Here is a 25,204-nt window from a genome sequence, read left to right on the forward strand (position 1 = left end):
GTGCAATACTTTTTCAGTATCTTAGACAGCTAACAGAACATTGTGAAGTAAAACTGCTTAGAAAAAACAAACTGCAGAATGGGAAATGTATGTTTATTCATTTATTGTCCAGTGTTTAAACCTGAATGAAATACAAGGCCCACAAGAGCACTGAACTCCTGGCTATTACATATATTAGAACATAGAGTTTTGCACTTTAGACAACATTTAACACCAATTGATGGGATAACTGCATTGCTTCTCAAAGTTCAAAATAAAGATTTATTTTCAGACATGTGGCTTTGGTTTATTTTTTATACATTACACCTTTTTCTTGCAGAAAAAAAAATTGTACAACTGCATAAATATAAAATTCTTCCACCATGAAAATGGTTAAAACATTCAATAAAGACAGCACCACAGCATGTGATGCTTCTTACAGGAAAAGAAGAGAATATACAAAGCAAAATAATTACTCCTATCCCTAGTGAAATCGATAGGCTGACACAGGTCTCACACACAATTTTAAAACATAGGATGAAAGAGAAAGAAAAAGACACCAATTGCTACAAAGTACAGTACATAATCACTTACTCTCTTGAAGCTTTGTTTCAAAGTTAAAGTAATTTTTTCCCTGCCACCACACTAAATTTATTAACTATTGAGGAATAGAAGTTGGGGGAGGCTTCATGGAGTGCTATTGAATAATCACAGATGGGCCTTTACCTTTTCAAAACAAAAGAGCCGGTTTGATGTAGTTAAGGTGTTGATGTAGAAATCAGGGGGCTGTGAGTTCTACTCCCGTTTTAGGCATGAAAAACTGGAAGGGTGACTTTGGACTAGTCACACTCTCAACCCAATTCATATCATAAGGATGATGATGTGGGGAAAATAGGAGCAAGGAGTATTGGGTATGTTTGCTGCCTTGAGTTTTATATGAAGAAAAAAGGCAGGATAAAAAAAAAATCTTTAAAAAATGAAAAAAGTACTGTGCCAGTTTTAATCCCACTGAGTATTTACACCTTGTGCAGCAAATCTGTGCTCACAGAAAGTAGAAAACAGTACAATAATACATGGCTTGAAAAATGACCAGAATAATGCACCTAAAGTACTGTACACTAAATAAAATTCACATGGCAGCAATACTTAGGGGGCAGAAACACTGCTTACTACAAGTCAGTCATGGAATCATAATTTACAGTAGAAATGGGCGTATCCCAAGGCTCAATTCTGTTTTTCATCATTTACAATAGAATAAATATCTTTGTCACTATTGCTACACTTTTAGGTTTACATTCTAATCTATTTAAATGCAGAAAGCTAGTGTAAAGCATATAGATTATGTGTAGGTCCCATATGTATGAGTTTTGTTCAAGACTAGTAGTTTTGTCTCTTTTTATACTTTTTAAATGGCTAAGAGGAAAAAAGAAGAAACAAACTGCTTGTGATCAGCTGCTTTTTATCTCAATTTTCATATCAAAACGTCCCTGGAAACGATCTTTTTCACTGTAGTCAATATTTTGACCATAGGCCTTGCATTCGATACGCACCTCCATATCGGTTGTCAGATTAGTGAACTGTACTGCTACAAGGGGTTGAAGATATTTCGGCTGAATGAGCTTGCCATAATATGGGTAGTATTGTAGAGGAAAGCCACCAAAGCCGCTAAAACCAAAGTATTCCACAGGGCCAATTTTGTTCAAATCCTCTGGTTTCTGAAGAGATAAATGAAATATATTTTTTTAAATGCATTTTTCCTGACCTGTGCTCCACTTTGACCTGTTCTCTAGCAGAATAAACATCCAATTATGCATCTTTCTAGTACGCTTTAGTGAGTAATTAATTTAGTAATAAATTAAAATAGTCATGTCTTCATCAACCTTAATTGCCTTAAAATATGGTTCCATGATTTTTGAATACCTAAATTTTTACATCCTTTTCACACATTACAATGACATACATGATACAAAAAAGTGAAAAACATCTACCCACATAACAAAGAATGTCTACCCGAAACTAATATGTGGAGAAGCTTTTGTACCATTAGAGTCCCTATTGTTCCAGATTTTTTAGACTAACAATGGAGCATAAATCCAGAGCTACAATCAGTATAGATCTTAAAACATGAATTTCCCAATGCAACGTAGCCGGTCTCCAATAAGACCATTAAATCTAGAATGAATAGTCATAAAATATAACATTAGTTTTTGATTGTGCACATATAGCCCTATCAATTTTACTCCTTAGTGCCTACAATCTTATTATTTCTAGAATTGTTGGATTTTAACTCCTAGAAGGCATACCTGTCTAGGAGATGAAATTCAAAATAGATAAAGGCCAGTTTATGCAGAAATTGAATTGAATACTCTGTCTAGTCATAGAACCAGTGCACGTGAATGTGTCATCAGAACATATTTTCAAAAAGAGAATTATTGAAGAATTATGCAGAATAAATATTTCAAAAACTAGCAATCATTAACTAAATGAAATTTCCAGCTTCACAGGCAATATATCTCTCAAATGGGAAGAGGGGTGTGTGTGTTGCTTTTGCTCCATCTGTATCTTTCAACTTCAACACCATTCAACTTCAAAAAAACTCTGCATACTGCTTCTATGTAAGAATGGGAAGAAACTACTAGATAAATCAAAGCCTTAACTGCCATCCAGCTTTCTTGGCTACCTATAAGCTTCTAGGAAACCCAGACGCACATCATGTTGGCAAGAGCTGCCTCTTGGTATTTTTCCCAGAATTTTCATTGGAAATGTAAAATCTAATATTGGAAGTTATAGATAACCATTCTTATAATAGGCATTTTAACACAGATTTGCCAAAGAGAAACCAGTAGCCACTGGTAGATTTTCAATTCAGTTAGCTTTCTAACCTTACAAAAGGAATTCATAACTAACAAGACTGAATTCTTTGGTTTCATTCTTCAAAAAGGAGAGCACAAAGAGGCAAACTAGCAATGTCTTAAAGCAGTTGCTTTTTCTCCCAAGATAGCTGTTCTGTCTTCTGTTACTGTAGAAAAGTATTACTTTTGCCCTCCTATGGACTCTGAAGCACCTCACCACAACGAGTCCCTGATAAATATTATTCATAAAAGATTTAATGCTGTTTGGTAGATGTTTTCATGACAGCCTTGGGAATTCAGCTAGGCCATCCAATGGTCTGTAATCTGAGGTCAGCGCTCTTCCCCATTCTTTTCTGCATGTTGAAGTGCATATTAAGTTTATAAAAATGTGGGCAGACTGCCAAGCATTCACATTTTTATCAGGTGACCATAGGGGCACTGCATTGGCTATAACTTCAAGGAACAATCGTAACTAGCATTTGTTCAGTACCACATAATTTTGAATGGTTGCTAAACAAAGGGTAGCTGAGCCATGGCAACCTACATACCAACCAAGAGTTCTGATGCCAGAAAATGTCTTGTTATGGCCTCTGTACCTTAGATGGTGCATACATCTAAAGGAGAACCTCCTAGAAGCAAATCAGTATGGTAATCTCTAGTTGTGTTGGATTCCAGCTCCTATATGACTATCACTATAATGCCTCTGAAAACTAATGTGAAGGCAGCAGTTATTTCTACCTCAATTCCATCTCAAGAAAGTTTCCATAGCTAAGAATGAGAACTTGATACGGCTAAGGCTCAAGGCAGGAGTCATCACAGTCTTTTAGCACTAAAAACAGATACGATTCCAATGCCTGATCAAAGCTAACAGTAGTATTTCATCTTTAAGAAGATCCTACAGACAACACATTTCATTAACAGGATTAACTGTTTTACCTTAGCAGTGCAATGAATGGGAATGACATAGGGATTATATTTTGTCAGCAGCTCAGGTGGGATGGAATCATTTTGTGGAAGCTGAAGAAAAGAAACAAATTTCAAGAAAGTTTTAACAAATTTCCAAATTACTGCTAATAAATAACTCCTATATCCAATATATTTATTTCCCACATATGCTTTATAAGCAGTTGTTTAACTAAGAGTTTGGAAATGAAGGTGATAAGGGGAGGGAAGGAAAGAGAAGGAATGAGAAGGAAAGGAAAGAAATCGACATGAGGTTGGAGAAAGATACATAGCATTTATCTATGCATTTGCTGCTCCCTAATCACTTCTGTGGCCAAACCTGCCAATCTCTTGTTCTACACAGGTAGTTCTAACTTCTATCAGAAAATTGGGTTAGGAAAATAGGAGGGCATTTGGAAAAGCAGAAATCAAATGATCAAGACTAACGATGATTTTAGCTGAAACCCAGTAGTTGTGCAATATTAGGCTTCAGGGTTTAGTGACCATGGCCTAGACATTAAATTTTCTGATCTTTCACTAGTAACTTTGATGGCATCTTCAGAGGCCAGGTGATCTGTGTAGCAATGAATATCAAGAAAACTGTTGTCTAGACCATGGACAGTAAACTTTAAATCCCAGTATTGCCCTACAAATACCAGCTGTGAAAACTGATATCTGTTTGCATTACAGCACATATTAAAATTTGTAAAAATATCAAATAAAACTATAGGTGCAGTTATTTCCAGAGGTATTTCTTTTTTGTTTAAGAGATTGATCAGTGAAAATATTGTATAGAATCACCACCATTTTATTTATCAAGATTTCCAACTTCAGGGACTGTATTAATTATTGCTTCGCTGGATGACCACGAGATGAACAGTTCTCAGTTGGGAGAGAGAAAGAAACAAGTTTGTCCAAGCTGAGATACATTGCTTTCCTATGAAATCATGTTACCTACATTTATCTCGCATCTTATAAAAAGAAAAGTAATGCTTACCTTAGGGATATAACCCAGGATTCTGTTGAGTTTGATGATAGTACATGGTTTGCCATCTTCGTAACCATAATTAGGATCTTCTAAGCCAGAGCAATTTCCCAGCCAACTGCGAAAGAACTTGCAAGATGACATGGCACCTTGTGAGCCATCAAAAGGTCCTCTATCTTTGGGAGGAGAAGGTTCAGCTGATGGTGTGGATTGGGGGGGGGGGAGAAGGAGTTGTCAATAATACCTATACACATTGCAATCAATCCGACATTTTTAAAAATTAATGTATAATGGTTATTGCCTTAAGATCCAGAGACTAACAGATTTCCTCCTTTATTTTATTTTTAATCAGAATAACGGTGTAATATGTATTTTATAGTTTTGCATCTCTGTCAAATGGTACAGAATCATTTTTGCCAGTGATTGCATCCCAAAACACACGATACCAAAGCATATAATGCTACTGATCATACATTTTTCAGAGTATACTTAAAAATGGTTGCACATAGAAATAAGCAGCTTTAAGGTTGTCGTTTTATAAAGAAGCTTCTTCAAGGACACTGTTGGAATATTAGATATACAAGAGACTGCTAGCTTTAAGACATCAACAAACTTTCAGATCAATCAAACAAAAAACAAAATAAAAATATATGCAAATGAAATAACATCTACTCACTGCCGCAATTCTCAAAATTGATGTCTTGCTGATTAGCATTGTCATAGATCTTTAATAATTCTTCAATTTGGTTTACATATGGCTTGTATGTTTTTGGATCAGAAGGGTTGAAAGAAATCTCCATTTTATGGACATGGGGAACATTTGACAATCCTGGAAAGAGAAGGAAAATAGCTGTTAAGTTACAGGAAGAGAAGATAACTAATAAGACTTGTGCCAATGAAGCATTTCCAAGAGCAGGAGAGAAAGATGAAAACTATATTCTAACAACTGATTGATAACCAACAATCCATGAAGGTCCATAGTGTTTAAATCTACTTCTTCCTTAGCAAAACTGCCTTTTTGTTCCTGGCCACAAAGTCCTGACATAGATATTCTGGCCACATAGCCTGTGATTCAGGAATAGGTGTCATATTTCAGGGAAATGTCCTTATATGAAAGGAAATTTTGAAAAGAGGCACTATGCAGGTATTCCTCGATTTACAACAGTTTGTTTAGCGGCCATTCAAAGTTACAACAGCACTGAAAAATGTGACATGACCAGGGGTGAAAAACTCTGAAGTGTGCTACCAGTTCACTTCACTACCGATTCGCTTTGTGCGCATGCGTGCCAAATGTGTGCTTCGTGCACATCCGCACCGCAGGCGCTACCACGCAGTGCTGAAAAAGGAGGATTAAGAAGCATTTTCTAGTCTGCAATGGTAAGTAGAGCAGCGGGGGGGTAGGGGAGAACAGCTGTGCCACATGATTTAGATTCACTAGAAAGCAGGATTTTCGGCTTTCTAGCGAATATAAATCGCGCACAGCACAGTTGATTGTCGCACAGCTGATCGTCAGAAGTACCGGTTCACCCAAACCGTTAGCATTTTTAAAAAACCGGTTCGGGCGAACTGGTAGCATTTCACCGCTGCTTATGACTGTTTTTCATACTTATGACCTTTACAGCATTCCCAGGATGTGATCAGGTGATCAAATTTCAGATGCTTGGCAACTGGTTCATGTTTATAATCTTTGCTTGCCAGGATCATGTAATCCCCTTTGGTGACTTTCTGACAAGCAAAGGCAATGGGGAAATCAGATTCACTTAACAACCTGGTTACTAGCCTATCAACTGCAGTGATTCACTTAACAACTGTGGCATGAAAAGTCATAAAATGGGGCAAAACTCACTTAACAAATCTCTCACTTAACAACCAAGATTTGGGGCTCAGTTATGGTTGTAAGTCAAGGACTACCTGGTATTTTTTGCATTTGGATTAGGTTGCTTTATTCATGGAAAAGGCTGCATATGAATTTTTTTGAGTCTTATTTTTTTAGAATGGAAGTCTTCCTATGAATATAGGCAACTCAAAAATATCCACCCCACCCTTTGTATTTGCATCCCAACATTGCATATATTTTTGGCTAGAATATCAGATACAGCAATTAGTAGACTGGAGTTTGAGGTGGGGAAAGAAAGCATAACCTGACAGATTATAGAGGAAAATAAACAGGGTATAATAATAACAATAACTACTACCTTATTTGCTGATTCCTACTTACAACCCCCATGACTTTCCTGTATTGCAATTAACCAGAAAACACACTCTAAAAAATTCTCCTTTTGTATACCCCAGCCCCACATACAATAATTTGTGGACAGCTGAAGGCCATGCTGGCTGAGAGCTTCTCCTTGATTCTGCTTGTTAGAAGCTGGCCAAGAAGCTTGCCAATGGTGATCACATGACTGCAGGCCAAGGAGATAGTTATAAATACTCTCCAGTTGCAAAGCACCACTACATGGTTACATCACAACAGGAATGCTACAACTATCATAACACAAAAAGAAATTTTAAATTTACTTTTTCAGCACCATCATAACTTCAAAAAGGACAGCTGTTAAGCAAGGACATCCTGTACCATGCTACACATACAGCAATAGATCATTACAACATTGTTTGCTGTTGTATCTTCTATAATATAACAGTAAATAGTGTTGTAGTTCAAATTATAATCCAATCAATCCAATCAATTTGATTGGATTCAAATTATAATCCAATCAATCAGAATAGAGCTGGAAGGGACCTTGGAGATCTTCTAGTCCAACCCCTTGCTCAAGCAGAAGACACTATGTCCAGTCTTCTCTTTAACCTTCTGTGATGAAGGTCCCTACAACCTTTGAAGGCAAGCTGTTCCACTGGTTAATTGTCCTCACTGTTAGGAAGTTTCACTGTTAGGAAGTTTAATTCCAGGTTGCTTCTCTCCTTGATTAGTTTCCATCCATTGTTTCTTGTCTTGCCTTCTGGTACTTTAGAAAATAAGTTGACCCCCCTGTTCTTTGTGGCAGCCCTTTAAATACTGCTATCATGTCACCCTTAGTCCTTCTTTTCTCCAGACTGGCCATACCCAATTATTGCATCTGTTCTTCATATGCTTTTATCCACAGGCCTTTAATCATCTTAGTTGCTCTTCTTTGCACTTTTCCCAAAGTCTCAACTTCTTTTTTGCATTGTAGTGACCAAAAGTGGATGCAGTGTTCCAGGTGTGGTTTTACTAAGGAGCAACAACATTCTAGTTTCCAAATATATTTTACAGATTGGAGAAGCGTTACCATATCATTGACTTCTCACATTTTCCCCAGTTTCAGATACTCAATTAGTGCCAATAATTTAGTCAACCAGTCAGTCCTTGCTACCATCCAAAGCTTCAGATGTATGTTGGGAGAAATAAAACCAATTATGAATTTCAAATTTCTTAATTTCTTAGATTTATGTCTGCATTGCTCTGTTTCCACATCATCCTCAGTCACAGAACAAAACATGTGTTAATTGTATATTCATTCCCCTCTAACATTTAGTTTTATATAAAAGTGCAAAATATGCACTCTTTTGAATGCGATTTAGCAAAATATAAGGTAGAGCTGTGGCTCAGTGGCTAGGATGCTGGGCAGTTCGGCGGTTCGAATCCCTAGTGCCGCGTAAACGGAGTGAACTCCCATTATTTGTCCCAGCTTCTGCCAACCTAGCAGTTCGAAAGCATGTAAAAATGCAAGTAGAAAAAATAGGGACCAACTTTGGTGGGAAGGTTCCGTGCGCCTTCTGCATTTAGTCATGTTGGCCACATGACCATGGAGACATCTTCAGACAGTGCTGGCTCTTCAGCTTTAATGGAGATGAGCACCGCCCCTTAGAGTCTGGAACGACTAGCACATATGTGCGAGGGGAAACTTTATCTTTAAGGTAGAAATAGTGCTTTACAAGCATCTCCCCGCACTACTGAGTTTTGGTTCAATCCTAGGAACTTTCAGTAAAATGATTTAAGTTTATTACTATAATGACCGTCTGCTAATCCTGCTCATATTGTGCAAAAGCCAATGACATCTCAGCTCCCAGCATTTCAGTGCACATTTTGCTCTGGCTACATTTTATTACATATTATTTCTCCCTGTGTATATCTTTTCTTTTAATGGTTAATTTCTTTGGAAGTGTAGGAGGGAACAGAGGATGATCTGTGCCTTGCTATTGCATAGTGGCTGGCTCTGAATTACATTTTTGCAAAGGAAACAACTCTGTTTTCCAACTACGAAGGCGCCTGATGCAACTCGGTTTTCCATGCCAAGTACATGCAGAGCTGTGACCAATGGAAGCACTGGGACAACTGGAGAGGAGGGGGAGGTTGAAACTAGATGGCCTCATCTTTACACTGGGATTGTTTTGGATGCTGGCCAGATACACATGTAATATTGTTTGTCCAGTGCAATCAGTTCACTGGCTACTCTACATTGTCTGGGACTCTCAGCTTCCATTTAGAGAGGAGAAAAGCACCATATACTTGGCTCCATTCAGGGATTAATTTATCCTGCACTCTCTTTTTACACTTATCTTATTCCTCATGGGTTGGACTACAACTCCCATTAGTCCAATAGCTACCGTGTTTCCCTAAAAATAAGACAGGGTCTTATTTTCTTTTGACCCCTGAAATAAGCACTTGGCCTTATTTTCAGGGAGGTCTTATTATTTTTGAGGTGCAGGAGGCCCCTGAACCTCGGATCAGCTGATCCAGAGAGGTCGGAAGTTCTGTCTCTGTTTCTGGTGCACTCTTGCCAGCCCTAGCATTGCTGGGCCTGCCGCTCTTTTTGCGGCCGCCACTAAGAGAAGGGGTGTGATAGCTAGGATTTTCCGGAGTGGCCTCCACGAAGCTGTTCCACATGGATGGCAGGTGCATGTGTGGTGCGTGGAGCATGTTCACTCCTCCCCCAGGGAAATGGCAGGGGCCGGTTGCGCATATGTTTAAACATTTTAGGGGAGGACTTATTTTAGGGGAGGGCTTATTTTAGCGCATGCACTCAAAAGCCCGATTGGGCTTATTATCCAGGGAGGGTTGTTTTTTTCGGGGAAACATGGTAGAGTTTACCATATATTGTATATGCAACGGGACAAGCCATGCCTCATTGCGTCACCCATTCAGAGATATTTCCTTACCAGATTTCTCAATGCCTGCAGTTTTTAATGTACTAGAAAAGGTGTTTTTTTTAAAGTTCAAGAAGATATTCTGAGATGTATCTACCTTGAAAGCAGCCCATGTTGAACTGTATACCACAGTGGAACACCACCAGCTGACCACAGGAAATGTTTTATGTCATAAAAGGTTTTATAAAATTTGCCAAATTTGAATTCCATGAGAGCCATGGGTAATGGATTTTGGATGCATTCTGTAAGATGGCCCATACATCATTTGGTACATCATTTCACGCAGTTAAAGGTTAGTGAAATCCAAGTTTTAATGATAGGTGGGTAGGTAGGAAGTAGATAGGTAGACAGATAGACAGACAAACATAGATGGCAGAGATATAGACAGACATGACCCAAGACTGGAGAAGGCTGCTTTATATTCTCCTTTTCCTCAGAAATGCAATAAACACAGTTTTAGCTACAGTACTTTAGCTAAATCTGTATTTATTGCATTAAGAAAAGACAAATCAACCCAGGTCACTGTGTTTCTTATATTACTAAAACTGTCGTCATGACCTTTACCTGAGTGAAACGGTGCATCATAAGGCAACACATTTTGAACCAAGGTACTTCAAAGGGGCTACCTTAGAGAATGTGTCAAAATCCTAGACCTATCACTCCCAAGGGAATGAAATTTGGGAAAGTTCTGGCTGCTTCGGTGCTACTGACTATTGCTGGGCTGCCGCTGTTGTCATGTAATCTTCATTTTCAATATTTGGTGACAGTTTCCCAGTCAGTCTCACAATCCCTCACTTCCTCTCCCACTTAGCACTCAGCAGTAGCCACTGACTTGTCTGCTGGAAAAGGAAGGGGAAAATAGGGAGGAATGAACCCCACAAACTCTTCCCGGCCTGTATCACCTATGTACTCCTCTGACCTGTGCTACCCACCCCTGTGCCTTCCCTAACCCATGCAGCACCTCTTGAAATTTCCACACCTTTCTCAACCCACATCACAACCCCTTCGCTGTCTCCAACCTACAACCTAATACTGTGCCAAGAGTGAGACGCTATCTTTGATGTAAAAATATTCATTCCATGATTCATACATTACAACAAAATTTACATTTTGTTAATAATGAAATGAATTTGGACAAATTGAATGCTTGATTATTAAACATAGAACAGTAATCCTATTTAATTTATTTGTCTTAGGTGAACGTATGCTAAAATTTAGCAAATTAATTCTTCATTTCTTACCTTCCGTAAGTTTGCATTACATGGCTACAGCTACAAAAACAAACCATTCTTGCTTGGCACTGCTAAAGGGCAAACAAGAATAACTCCTTCCAGCAGCCCTACCCTTCTCTGTAATCTTAAGCTAACAATGCAGAATGGGTATGTGGTCAGAAACAGGATGAGAAAGTTACCCTAATGTTGAGAAGGAATTCAGGAAATAAATATTGTGACAATAGCTCATTCAAATCAGTGCAAATCAAATTTATGCATTTACACACACACATGCATAGACTGACTGTTCCAAATCATGAGGCTATTTAAGACACAAATTAAAAGTATATTGTTACATATTTATTATGAGTCTTGCCTGATTTAGTCTCCATATGATTGGCATTGGCACCTTACACAGCGGCATGTGTAAGGCATTCTCTGTGCTTGAAGTGGTTAAAAGAAAATTTATCAGATGGGATGGCAACAGACTGGTCCTACTAACAAAAGACTCATTCTTCTGTCAGGGTGAGACAACCCTAGAAGATTCTAGCCTAACTTGACAACTTTTCTATGCAAGTTTTAGATTCAGGAGCTGACAGAGAGTCCCTGAGTTTTATCTCTGGATTAGAATATTTCTCTTCCTAGTAGTTTCAAGAACTGTGAGTCACAAACGAAGCCAAGTGAAAAGCTTTCAATGGATAATTCTATTAATAAATGCAGTGGTTACAAGCATATGAATTGATTTGATTCCAAATAAAGAGAATTGATGCAACCAGTAGATAATTGGAGGAGTAGAATAGATTAGTTGATGAAAATCCTAAGGCAAACATTTCAGCATGCTCTGCTTTTTTTCCCATTTTTATTCACCACCTTGAGTTATTTATCAAAAATAATAAAAACAGGATGAAAATAAATAAAATGCATGTATTTTTATCTTTGCATTCTGTTCTTTTTTGTTTCTTATCACTATTTTTTAAAAACAATAGAAATAAAATACTTAAATTTGTAAAGATGACTTTTGATACTACAAGGAAACTGAATTCTGTCTTGAAATTTTTTTCCTGAATTTTGATAAACTTTACAGCATCAGTGACTGGTGGGTGTGGGTGGGTGTGTGCGTGCACACACACACACACACACTGTCAAGACAGTTATTACAAATAGTTTCAAATACTATTTAAATACAATGTACAGAATATTTTTTAAAAGTCCAATTTCTGTGGTATTAATTGAAAACTACCGTAAGGATAAAACCACACAAAACATCAATTTGCCAATATGCTGCTTGCTACCTGTTCTGTCCCAAGCCTCTACAATATATACGGACTCAGACTTGGCTGTCTGCCACAACTAAGGAGGGAGATAGGCAACCCCTTGGCTGGGAGCCCAGAAAGCTATCTCTATAAAACAAGGCTTGAACTCACGAAATTCTCCCAATCTTTCTCTACGGCTGGATCAGTAAATTGTTGTTTTCTGCAAAATTCCCCTCCCATCGCCCCACCTATAAGCTCTCCGGGAGGGGCCAATCAGTAGCCACCTGTTCCTATTTCCTTCTGTGACCTTTTTCCAAAGCTGCACCCTCCTCCTCGCAGCCCTATGCATACGTACACCAGGGACAGCCTCCGTCTGTTCTTCCTCACTGCTCCCTGAGTCAGACGCCACCTGGTGGCCAACAGGCCTCTCTAGTCCCTGCTCTGACTCTGAACACCCCCCCCCCCAGTCTTCCTCAGCCTCCAGGGCAGTCCCATAGTGTTCATCACTGTCAGATTCCACCAACAACTCAGCCAGCTGCTGTTAGGCCACAACCCTACCTTTCCCTACCAGCTCCTGTTTCTTTCTTTTTACTTGGAGGATGGAAAAAACCAAGCATAGTAATCCATATTTACTATGGATAATCAATAGTTCATGATCTTATCAAACAAATGTTATCATATGCCAATTTGTATCAGGCATTGGGTCACAAGTTAAAAAATATGGAAAATACAGAAAAGTAAGGAAAATTAGAAAGAAAAATGTAGAAAAAAGAATATGATAAAAAAGACCAAAGAAATATAAAAAGAAATGATTTTCCCATTTATCACAATAAGTATAAACAATCTAAATAATGTGTTTCCTTCTTTAAAATACAATAAATCATCTCTTTCCCCCATATTCCATCTCTTATCTTTAAATAAATCCTTAAAGCATTGTCATTTAATCCTGATTAGCAAAAGAGGTACCAGAGATAATAATATATCTATTTTAACACTGATCAAATAAACCACCTTTATATGCCTTCCTGTTACTTTTAACAATCTTGATCTTTGATCTCATCAAAACCTGTTCTCATAAAATTCTTCAAAGCTTTAACAAGTCTCTTTTGTAAATCCAATATAGGAAAGTTATCCAGGTCACTCTTTTTGCTTGTTATTTTTATATCTCCTTTCATTATTAAGATAGCAGTTGGCTTCATTTGTATGTCCAGTTTTTATATCATGCTTGCAATTTGTCATTTTTCAATCCACTTTCAGATCAATCTCAATTAAGAAAATTAAGCTTTTGATAGTATGTGAACTTTGTGAACTAACAGCTGTTACATCCAAGGATAACTTGGATCTTGTTGCAATTACAGAGTTCAGGGATTCCAATGATTGGGAGGATTTATTATACAAAAAAGACAGAACTAGAAAAAGGGGGGTGGAGTTGCCATTTGTCAAGAACAGCATAAAAGCAATACTACCAGTAATTCTACCAGGTAATTCAGAAAAGACACGATCTACTTCAAACCTTCTGGGTTTGCTTACAGCTAAAAAGTGATCAGCAATCAGAATTGTGTCATATATAGGCCCCCAGGACATTCAAAGGATTATGATAGCATTCTGGTTGAGGAGATAACTCAGATGGCAATAAAAGGAGAGGTTATAACCAGGGGTGACTTCAATGTGCCCGACATTAACTGAAATCTTTGAACTGCACCAGTGGTGAGTTCTGGATCGCGTTGCAACCGGTACAGCATCCTCCACATGAACACGCATGCATCCTACCTTCCAGGACCACTTCCGCTCAGCGGAGCCTCGCGCAGGTGCTGTACAGCGCCTGCGCGGAAGCACTGAAGACTTAAAAGACAGGTAAGGAGCATGGGCGGGTGGGAGGGGGAGCACCATTCTGGAACGATACCCGGTGCTCCGGGCAGGCACCAGTATGCCCGAACTGGGGCGTACCGCCTGCAACCCACCACTGAACTGCACTTACAAGGAGGAACACAGATATTAGGGGTATTAAATGAGACGCATTAAATAATGCCTCTCTAAAATAGTTGGTAAAGTTCCCAATAAGAGGGAACCATATTCTAGGCTTATTTTTGGCAAATAGGGATAGGGTAAAAAAAATTAGGTTACAGTGATTACCAGTGCCTTTGGTTTGACATTTAAACTAAAACTGATATAACATAAACTACAACTAAGGTTTTAGGTTTTCAGTGGACAATTGTTTACTGAAATGGGGGAGTATCTAAAACATAAAGTTGAAGGGTAGCATAAAGTGACAGAAATCAGTACTCAGTACACAGTAAGTGGACACTGATTAAATCTGCCATCTTCAAGACAACTAGTTTCTATGAGAGGCGCATTATTAAAAGCAAAAGACAGACAAATCCACTCTGATTCACAGCAGATGTACATACGATAGTAACCAAGAAAAAAATTCAGCATATGCAATTATAAGAATGGCAGAAGTGTAGCTGATAGGGAGATGTATAAGAATCTATAGAAGGAGCCAAACAAGTTATTAGTGCTGCTAAAGCACAGAAAAAGAAGGAACAGGTTACATCTATTAAAAAGGGAGATAAAACTTTTTTTTAGGAACATTAATGACAGAAGGAGGAAAAAAAATGTTCAATCACCAAATTCAAAAATGCAAACAATTCTTATTTTAAGGGAAACCTGGCTGAGCAAACTACCTAAACCAGGGGTGTCAAACTCAAGGTCCAGGGTCTGGATTCGGCCCATAGGGTGGTTAGATCTGGCCCACGGTGCCACCCTGGAAACAGCGAAGGTCCGGTCTACAATGCCTCTGCCAGTGAAAACAGAGCTCAGGAGGGCTGCATGCAGAGGGTTGCAGGAGGCCATTGCAGCCAGAAACAGAGCTCGAGACCCCATTTTCGTTGACAGAGTGCTCAGGCCTCCACAGGTGTCCCCGATACAAATGAAGTTGAGCTGGCCATGCCCACCCTGGCCACACCCACCCTGGCCCCTCAAGGTCAAATGCAACCCTGATACGGCCCTCAATGAAATCGAGTTTGACACCCCTAACTTAAACAAATACTTCTGCTCAAGCTTTTTAGGAACAAAAATAGGTCGGAGGATCATACTAGTCTTAGCAGGACAGATTCTTTTCCTAGAACTTTGGGTGGCAGGTAAGCTGATTTGCTGAAAGCTTAATAAAATAATCGGTCCAGATGATATTCATCCCAAAATCCTAACGGAACTTCTAAGTGTGCTCTTTGGACCATTAACTGATCTGTGTAACCAGTCTCTTCTAGCAGGTGAAGTTCCCCAGAACAGGTGAGCAGCTAATATTGTACCCATCCATTAGAGCTAGGAAAGAATCTAGAAACTATAGACTTGTGAGCTTAATATTTGTAGTAGTGAAGTTAATGAAATTACTCCTGAAAAAAGGATTAACAAATATTTAAAAGCACACAACTTGATGGACCCAAAACAGCATGGCTTTACCGAGAGATCATATCAAACTAATCTGATTGACTTATTTAATTATGTCACAAATGTTTGGACAAAGCTGGTGCTATCAACATAGCCTCTCTGGACTGTAGCAAAGCATTTGATACAGTTCCACATAATGAACTCATAAAACGTTGTGCAGACTAGGACTTAACCACTGGGTGGTTCAGTGGGTAGTAGAAAGTTGGATCAGGGATAGATCCCAGTGTGTGATTATTAATGGGGCACTATCTCAATAGAGACCAGCCATAAGCAGTAAACCACAAGGCTCAGCCATAGATCCTGTTCTGTTCAATGTGTTTGTAAGCAATATAACAGAAGGATTGCTAGGTAAGGTTTGTCTTTTTGCTGATGATACAAAGTGGGTAATAGAGTTGATGTTCCTTTGGGGTATTCGTAACGTGGAAAATGATTTGACATTGCTGGAAAATTGGTCAAAAATGTGGAAACTGCAGTTTGATGTTTCTAAATGTAAGATTTCATTGTATTTAAGTACAATGACAATAAAGATTATACTTAAGATCATGCACTTAGGAAAAACCAATCCTCCGGCAAGGTATAGCATTGTGGATACAGTGTTGTTAGACAGAACAATAGAAGAAAAGGATTTAGGTGTGCTCATAAAAGATGACTGTAAAGTGAAATAAACAGTGTGGCCAGGTAGATGTGAAGGCAAACAAAATTATAGGATGCATCACTAGAGGGATCAGTGGCAGGGAAAAGGAGGTCCCAATCCCGCCATATAGGTCTTTAGTCAGACCCCATTTGGAATACTGTGTCCAGTTCTGGAAATCTCACTTTTAAAAAGATATTAATAAAATTGAGTGAGTCCAGAGACGGGCAACAAAAATGATCAAATTCTGTGGGACAAAACGTATCAGGTGAGATTGGGGGAACTGAATATGCACAGCCTGAAGGATATGGATGAGGGAGTGGGGGCACGACATGATTGAAATCTTTAAATATATTTAGGTGTGAATGAGGTTATATAAGGAATAATTTTCAATATTAAGCAAAAATCAAGAACACGGGGGCATAACCTCAAACTGTCAGGAAGGACAAAATAAATGCTAGCAAGTATTTTTTCACAGAAGCAGTAAGAGAAGCTTGAAACTAACTTCCAGTAGGGGTGGTGAATCTCTAACTGAGTTTGAACATTCTTGGGATAAGCACATATTTTATCATCTGACAAAAATTTAAAAATAAAAAACCTCAAAAGGCAGATCACTAGGACTTTTTCTGCCAACAGTTCTCTGTTTCTATCTCAATCTTGTTCAGTAAAATGTGTTCCTCTTCCATAACATTTCTGCAATACAGTCTATCTATAATGGCAGACATTTTAAAATTAACATCTAGGTCCATTGTTCAAAAATGTACTCTAGCATGTGCAATGTTAAAATATTGTGATCCGTTCTTATTAGTAAATCAAATTTAAGTGTTATTCCTCTATAATTGTACTCTAGTTCCTTCTGGTTCCCTCTAGCATCCAACCTTCAAAGTCTCAGCCTATTCATGTTTTTTAAAAAGAAAATTCAAAACAAAAACATTTTTGCACAGGAAGTATCCTGATCATTAATTTCAAACTCTTATTTCAAGTACATCTAGGCAGTTTGTAACTTTCAAAATCAAAGTTCTAATTCCTCATTTGCTGTTTATTCCAAAAGGAAAAAAACACAATTAAATCCTCAAATGTATATTTAAAACTTATTTTGCTAAGAATTAAAAGAAACTAGCTCACAGCTGTAAAATCTGCAAATCCAAAGGTTTCTAATAGCTGAAAAGCAGTTAACAAACCCTTTCTGAACATGATTAGAAAAAGAAATATGCAAACTCAGTGTCCTTTAGAAGGTACTGACTGTTCAATTCCCTTATTGCGTATTCCCTCTTCTCTAGAGCTCTAAATCTTCCTGAAACTGCTCATGCAAAGAGCAACTGTATGGAGCACTTGTGAGCAATCTTAAAACCTCTCCTTGTCTGGAGAAGAATTACAAAGAGACAGATTATTTGCCAGCTTTTCATTCTACTGTGGTTGTTGGCTCCACTTTCAGTTGCCATTTCTTACCCAGAGGTCCTCTGAAACACCTCTTCCAGATGTTAATTTATTAATACCAATATATATGCTGCCTAATTCACATCAACCCTGAGTGTTACTATTCAATTGGCAGTCTACATTATAAATCCCTATTTTGCTTCTGTCGAAACTTCCTGCCCAAATCCATTGTTTAAATTTGTAGGTATGTTGTATCATTTACAGGCACTCTCTGGCTCTTGTTACCATCCTCTTCACTTTATCAACCAGGTGGAAAACTCCTATGAATCAGAGTAATGCAGCAGGAATAGAATGGAACTGACATCATTCTCAGTTTCTGCCATTTAGGCATGGTACAAATTAATAATATGAAAAGAAACATTGAGAAGAAGTTTTCTAATTAAAAGCTTACATTATGTAGTGTGTTTTTTTAATTAAAGGAACTGCACTAAACAGATTCTAATTTAGACAGATATAATTAGATATATCTGGAGGATACCAGAACAGAAGTAGATCCAGAGAAAGAGGGGGGAGGGGAAAGGCTTTGTAAAATACCTACATCCTGTAGGGCTGGATAACAGTAACTGCCCAACCTCAATCTTCTTTCTTAGATTACCAATGGCAAGTGATTAAAATGGAAAAAATACAGGAGTATGGCAAATTATAAACAAAAGCAGTTTGATATCTCTCCCTTACAGAATGCTGCAATGGGAAAGAACAGCGACTTTAGAACTGTGCAACTACTGAATTTGAAAAATATGCTCTTTTTCTTCCACAAATAAAGCAATGAAAATGTTTTTCCTCTGCTTAATATGGTTGGAAGCTGGGATATAAAATGATTTTTCAAATGAGGAGCAGGGCGGGATATCTATAGAAGGAACTTGGTTTTTGAGTTGGTTTTTTTAAAATAGCATTTAAATAGCATTAAATCAATGATAGATTGATTTTTGTACCTGGTAGCTATTGCGGGATTATTGTGTGCACAATGATGGGAGAAATTCCCACAATGAAGAAATAGTTTGTGAAAATGTCAACATTTGAAGAAATGGCAAAACCGACCATTTGGTCAGCGAAAAAAACAAAAACTTTTCTGAAAGGCTGACAACCTTATATAGAAATGAATTGATGACTTATGGATTTGAAAATTAAGAAAGATATGGATTAAATGAGTGGGCTGAAGAGACTCGTATAACATTTAAGCAGCAGGCGGGACAATAAGGTTGTAATTATCTGTTGAATTATTGGAAATCATTCATATATGTCTTAGCTATGACTTTTTAAGCACGCTGCCTAGGAATGAAATATATAATAATATGACAGATGAAAATGTTGAACCAAAAGGACAACTTACCTTATGATGCAGAAGGTAAAGTAATATTTCCAGGATACTATCTAACTGTTAAATAATTCCTTGACTTTAAACCAGCTCCCTCAACTTGGTATGCTTCAAATCTATTTTTGATATGCTTCAAATACATTAAATTTCATTTAGCATCATTCTTAGCAATATGAGGATGATAGGATGTATGTCTACACAATACAAGTTTGGGGAAGATTGTTTTAGTAGTTCTTATGATTTTTGCTCTCTCTCTCTCAATAGAGAATATCAGATTTTTTTGAAAGAGGTAGTTAAAAACTAATTGTCCTACTTCTACAACCCTGCAACAGCCCTAAAGATAAACCATATCTATCCCACTGCAACGGGGCATGTAATTAGCTTGCTCTACAGCCCAACACAGCCCCAAAGGCAAACCCATATCCACCCCACTGCAATGGAGCATGTAATTAGCCTACCCAGCCATCCTCATTGTTACCTGGGGGTGCTATTCGGTCCTGATACTTGGGCTGGAATTCACTGATAGTGAGCAACATGACTTGAATGGTCCCAATGAAGATGCCTGTCAGGCAGCCATAGAAGATCACGTAGAAGAGGAGGATCTTAACTGTGACAAGACAGAACAAATACTGCTATTAGGAACAAAGTGTTAATAGGCCACTAGAATACACATCAGCTTTTCAAGGTCACATTAAAATCAACATTAAAGCCAATTGCTATGAAGAAAAGATAGCAAATTCAAGCAATGGTACCTAAATGTAAAGAGATCAGAACAGAATAATTTTTTTAATGTTGTGAGTTGCTTCTCATAGAAACTACCATCCTAAATACATTTACTTAGAAAGGACTTGCTTGTTGCAGGTTGTGGGAATTATAATCCAATACATCTAAAAAGTATAATGTTGGGGAAGACTGGCTGATATTGTTAGAACCAGAATGATGCTTAGCTAAATCTCTGTGTCCTTAAAGGGACTCAGGACAGTGCATTCCCAGCTCCGAAATAACTTCTTCTGCTAGCAAACTTAGTGTTAATGGCTTATACTGCAAAACTGGACCACTGAGAGATAGAGAATATAGACCCTAAATATGGTAACAAGGTGATGTAGCAGTTAGGGTGTTGCACCAAGCATGGAGAGTTCCAGGAAGTTTATTGGGTGACTTTAGGTCAGCCATTTTCTTTCAATCCAACCTACCTCGTGAAATTGCTGTTGTGGGAAAACATAGGAGGATAGAGCACTTCTCTACAAAATGCACAATATAAATCAAATAAATGAATGAATAAGAGACAAATATTGACATTAATCACGTTCACCTCACACCCAACTCGCTGTAATAGTTAAATTAACCTCCTTGTTTTCAATTTTTTAAGTCTCTTTCCCAACATTTATTTGTACTCAAATCCTCTTATGAAGACTTAGTTCTCAACAGTTTCCTCATATTTTGCTTTTTACATAATCTATTAAGAAAGCTATTCCATATTAATCACCCATTTACAATACCAAATTGTAATCAGATTAAACATTGTACCAGAATAAAATGGGTGGGAGAGGGGGGAAGTTGTTGCTGTTTTTCAAGGAAGAGGAGTAAAACTTTATGTGTAATACCGCTTCAGGGAACTTCAATTTTTGAAATCTGGTTTTATCAGTTTTGGGTTTACAGGGATTATCTCAACTGATTAGCAGCAGTGTTACATGCTGTACTAAAGCCGCCCGGTGCAATCCAATTCCTGAATATAAAAGGGGCGGTGAAACTACAAATTACATTTTAAAAGCAGTGATCTTTGGAACCAACATTTGTACCGAGCGACTGTAAAAGAGCAGCAATAAGTAATGCATATACAGAAAGTTTTCTTCTTTTACAAGCCGGTCAGAACGAGAGATAAGTCCTATTAAAATAAGGTGTTTTTCCACCAAAGAAGGGAAAAAATGAAAGTAATCCAGAGAGACCAGCAGCACAATAGTTTTAGCACTCCTGGGTTTAACACACTCTATAGTAACCAGGCAGCAGTAGGCAAATAACTGTGACGTCAGAGAGATTTGAGCATTTTTTCCAGAGTACAGTCATAGGAGGTGCTGTTGAAATGAACTAGAGAAAACCTGCTGACAGCAGAGTGCTACGGGTGGCGTATATGGAGGGCAGTGAAGGGACATGTGTTTAGATGACATTCCTAATCAGGATCTTAATAGTAACCCACAACCTCAAGGTCCACTGTCTTCCTGGGGCTACAGAGAAATCTGTTCTAAAAGGAAAGACATGGCATTTTTAAAGCAACTGAACAGTGTACTATCTAATGCAGAGATAAGATCCTCTACTGGTCTAACTACTCTGAAAGCGATGTAAGGAACATTTTATTGTCCCTTCTGTAATTGGGCATCGCATGACAGTCCAGTACCCCAGGAATAATTGAACCAGATCAACTTAGTCAGAACTAAGCCGTAGCTTGTGATGATGGGAATAATATTATAATGCAAGCCATTTTTCATCTCCCTTTTATGCAGATTCAAGGATTTAAGCCTGGAAATTTCGGATATGCCACTTCCAAAATGACATTAGTTAGATTCAACCATGAAATGGCACCCAGGCAACAAATGCAGGTGGAAATAGCTCTCTAGCTAGAACTCTTAAACTAATGTGTGGATTATTGTGATATACACTTAACCTTTTCTTTTTCCTCTCTAAGCTCTTATTTCATACAGCCATTCTCATTCATTACAAACATATATTTTTTTTACTCCGTAGAATTATTTGTTGCTTCTGGGTATAGTTGATGTTTCTAATTTGCACAAAAACTTTAAAAGAGATTAGAATGTTCTAGAGACTGTACTCTGCAGGATCTACAGAGATACTTAAGTTTCAAACTCCAGCAGTGTTAGGATAAGATTCAAGGGCAACCTATCCTTTCCTTCAAGGACAGTCATATCTAGCATATTACTGTAATGTAAAGGGCCCTGAATGTGCTCTGCACAACCCACATGAAATTTGTCAGACTTTTCCCCTTGGAAACGACTAGAAAATAAATAGCATTAAGTGCTTCTTGGCTGGCACAAAAAGCCTATTTAAAATAAAGCCCAGAAAGTCAGGAAAGACAACAGTGCCTGTTCTGAAATTAATACTTTATTATAAATGGTCAAAATTGACCGGGGAATGAGTGGAACTCAGAGAATGGTAAGTCTCTGAAAATGACTTTTGCACTTGAGCTGGCTTGTGCAATGCAGAGTCGGTGGTGAGCCCATGAATAGGGCCTCACTCCTAGAGTAGTGGCTGAGGCAAGGATGTCTAAGCCAAGCAGCAAATAGAGTGAGTGTAAATTGGAAGGGTGAAAAATTAAATCCTTTTTGCCTGCGTATGTTCTGAACCTTCATGTCCCATTCAGCCTAGGTTTAGTTGCTAAGAGACAGCCTTCAAGGACCTTATTATTTCTAAACTTCTTTTGCTTTCCAATCTGACCTTTCTCTCTATCTCATTTTCCTACCTCTGCAGCTCTTTTAGACCTTCCTCTCTCAGGGAAGGTACATGGACAGCCAGAAAGTCAGATTTTCAAGAGAAGTGTGTCCATCCAAAGGGTCCCTTCTTAAGCCAATTCAGGATTCTCCTTAATGCAGTTGCTCTGCTTCTCCAGGGATCTCAAAGAAGTCTGCCATTACCTCTTTGCTCAGAAGGTATCACCTTGACTAACCTTGAGCTCTGATGCATTATTAACCCTTTGGAGTTGATGGGCTAGAAAACAGTCTGAGCCTTCTCTTTTTCTTTCCCCAATTCCCAAGGATTCTGGAAGCCATTTTAGAGCAGCAAAAGGAAATAGGAGGGCCCTTCACTGGTATGTCCTTCTCCCTGTGTGGTGTCCTTCCTGAGCAAAGCAAAGGCAGCCGCAGTGGCTGCTATGCTGACAAGGAGTGTAGTGGGAGGAGGGGGAGCAGGGTGCTCCCCCTCTCTCCTGGCACCTACCCACTCTGCCCTGCCTGCAGTCACGATGCATTCGTGTCTATCAATGCCCTTCAGTGTGACCTTTTTGGCGGGGGGGGGGGGGGGGAAGGAAAAGAGAAAATGAAAAGAAATGCAGGCTGCTCTTTTAATGCAGAGGCAACAGGCTGCAGCACAGAGATGAAAGTCCACTCTGCAAGGTGACAAAACAGCCAGCCTTCTCCCAGTCGGAAGGCCCTCCAAGGATACCGAATGTCAGTGCTGATCACCCTGCCCAACCCACCTGGGGAGGTTGGCATCACATCTGGAGGTCCCCTCCAGGTTGTGGAAAGCAGAGAGGCAAGCGGAGTCCCAGGTTTCTCCCAGGAAAGTCTGCCATAGCAACACCACTAAGCTAATTCCCGCAAGAAGAAATCAATCTGATCCGTTTAACATGCACAATGCACAAGCAGCATATGATGGCAGCGTTCGCACAACAATTTCTGTTCACATGTTGTTAGCCTTGGTTTGGCTGGGGGGGGGGGGGTTGGCATGTTCCATGAACTCAGCCATTGACTCACACATCTGAGGCTTAAAAATAACCCTCAGCCTTCCTTGTGTTTGTCACAGTTCCTGAAAGGTTCTGCCGTGCTGGAAAGTCTCCCTGGGGGCACAAGACCATTGCTCATCACCTCCCATACAAAGCCTCCTGGGCGTTTGGTTTTTCCCCCCCTCTCAAAGCTGGGAAGTAGCAGGTCTGGTGTGTATTTTTAAACCGGACAGCCCGGGAGATGGGCGGGGAGCGAGGGAAGCGAGCCTGCCACCCCGAGCAAGGAAAGTGATCCGCAAGATTTACACCACGGCGGCGGCATCCCTGCCCTGCCCTGCCAGTCTGGGAAGGAAAGCGGCTGCCGCGAGTCAGGTGCTTCAGACCGAACGATCCCCAGCGGCACACGAGACGGAGGACTTTTCCCCTCCCGCGCCATCAATTAACACCGCGCACGCCAATCGCCTCCAGCCTGAGCTGTTTTAACGGAGGCACGAGAAAGCAAATCGCGGCGAAGGAGATACTCACACCAACTGCCGCCGGTCCTCCCTAAAAATTCCTTCTTCTCCGAGTTCCAGATGAATTTCTTCCAACCGCCATCCCCGTCCTTGGCTTTCCCGCGAGCCATGAATCAGGAGCTTCCTTCGTTTGCCTTAGGAAAAAAAAAAGCTGTGCCGAGGGTCGGCGGGTGGGAGCGGGAAGACGATCTTGCCCTCCGAAAAAGCGCGGCGCCCTCGCCACTAATCCAGAGTACAGATGTTGGCAGCCGCTTGAAGTGCCGGCGGGCGCTGGAGAGGAAAAGCCGCGGTCTTTGTGTGCCGGGTTTAGCAGCGTCCCACCTTCCGAAGGGCGCGAACCCCTCAATAAATCCTTGCCAAGGAGAGAGAGAGAGAGAAAGGAGAGATGTCTGCTTGTATCTCGGGTTCACTTAGAGACGGATGGACGCTCGTCCTCCCAAAGCCGGGAAAACAAGGGAAGCGGGTGGCAAGGAGGCGGCAGAGAGGAGAAAGGGAGCAAGCGAGCGTGCCCGTGTGAGGAGAAGCCAAGGGGTGGGAAAGAAAGAAACGGGGCTCTGCCCAGGGACAGAAATTAGCTCTGTGCCCTCCCACTCATGCTGGATATATTGTCCACGTCCCGAGGCGAGCTCCGCCTGTCAAATGCCGGTAGCCAATTAGAATTGTGGCCAGGCAGGCGAGGGAGCGAAGCTTGGGAGGCGAGGGGAGGGGAGGGGACGAGAAGCAGGGTACGAGGCGCGGGAGATTGAGGGGGCCGGGTGGTTGGAGGGGCAGATTCTCTGCGGCAGATTCTCTCTCTCTCTCTCTCTCTCTCTCTCTCTCTCTCTCTCTCTCTCTCTTCTCCCCCCACCTTTCTCTCTCTCCTCCTTTATTCCTCTTCCCCCTTTCTGCCGGCCTTTCTTCTGGCCGCCTCGGCATGTGCTTGGTGCCACACTGTTGCGCGCAGGCAAAAGGAAGGCGAAAGAGAGGAGGAAAAATCCCCCTGCAATCCCTTCTTAGGCTGGAGGGGGAGGCAGTGGGAGTCCTGCGCATAAAGGAGGGTGGGTGAGTGGAGGACAGAGTCCGG

General features: G+C 39.8%; 2 protein-coding genes across 5 annotated transcripts in view; one reads left to right on the forward strand and one right to left on the reverse strand.

The window, feature by feature from the left end:
- The window catches only part of NME7 (NME/NM23 family member 7), a 72,008-nt gene extending 71,736 nt beyond the window's left edge, over positions 1 to 272 (forward strand). For all 4 annotated transcript variants that reach the window (XM_081952718.1, XM_081952719.1, XM_081952717.1 and 1 more), the window contains one exon: positions 1 to 272. In XM_081952718.1, coding sequence (XP_081808844.1) covers positions 1 to 119 — 119 coding nt within the window. In that variant the 3' untranslated portion in view covers positions 120 to 272.
- ATP1B1 (ATPase Na+/K+ transporting subunit beta 1) lies at positions 78 to 24,712 on the reverse strand. Its single transcript, XM_081952723.1, has 6 exons — positions 24,152 to 24,712; positions 19,655 to 19,783; positions 5,435 to 5,587; positions 4,771 to 4,955; positions 3,768 to 3,848; positions 78 to 1,694 (listed from the first exon to the last, which is right to left on the reverse strand). Exons 1-6 carry the CDS (start codon positions 24,249 to 24,251, stop codon positions 1,428 to 1,430), a joined length of 915 nt encoding a protein of 304 aa, XP_081808849.1. The 5' UTR covers positions 24,252 to 24,712; the 3' UTR covers positions 78 to 1,427.
- Positions 24,713 to 25,204: the final 492 nt, after the last annotated feature.

Source organism: Natrix helvetica (genome assembly GCF_964273705.1).
Source record: "Natrix helvetica genome assembly, chromosome: 4".
Classification (NCBI taxonomy): domain Eukaryota; kingdom Metazoa; phylum Chordata; class Lepidosauria; order Squamata; family Natricidae; genus Natrix; species Natrix helvetica.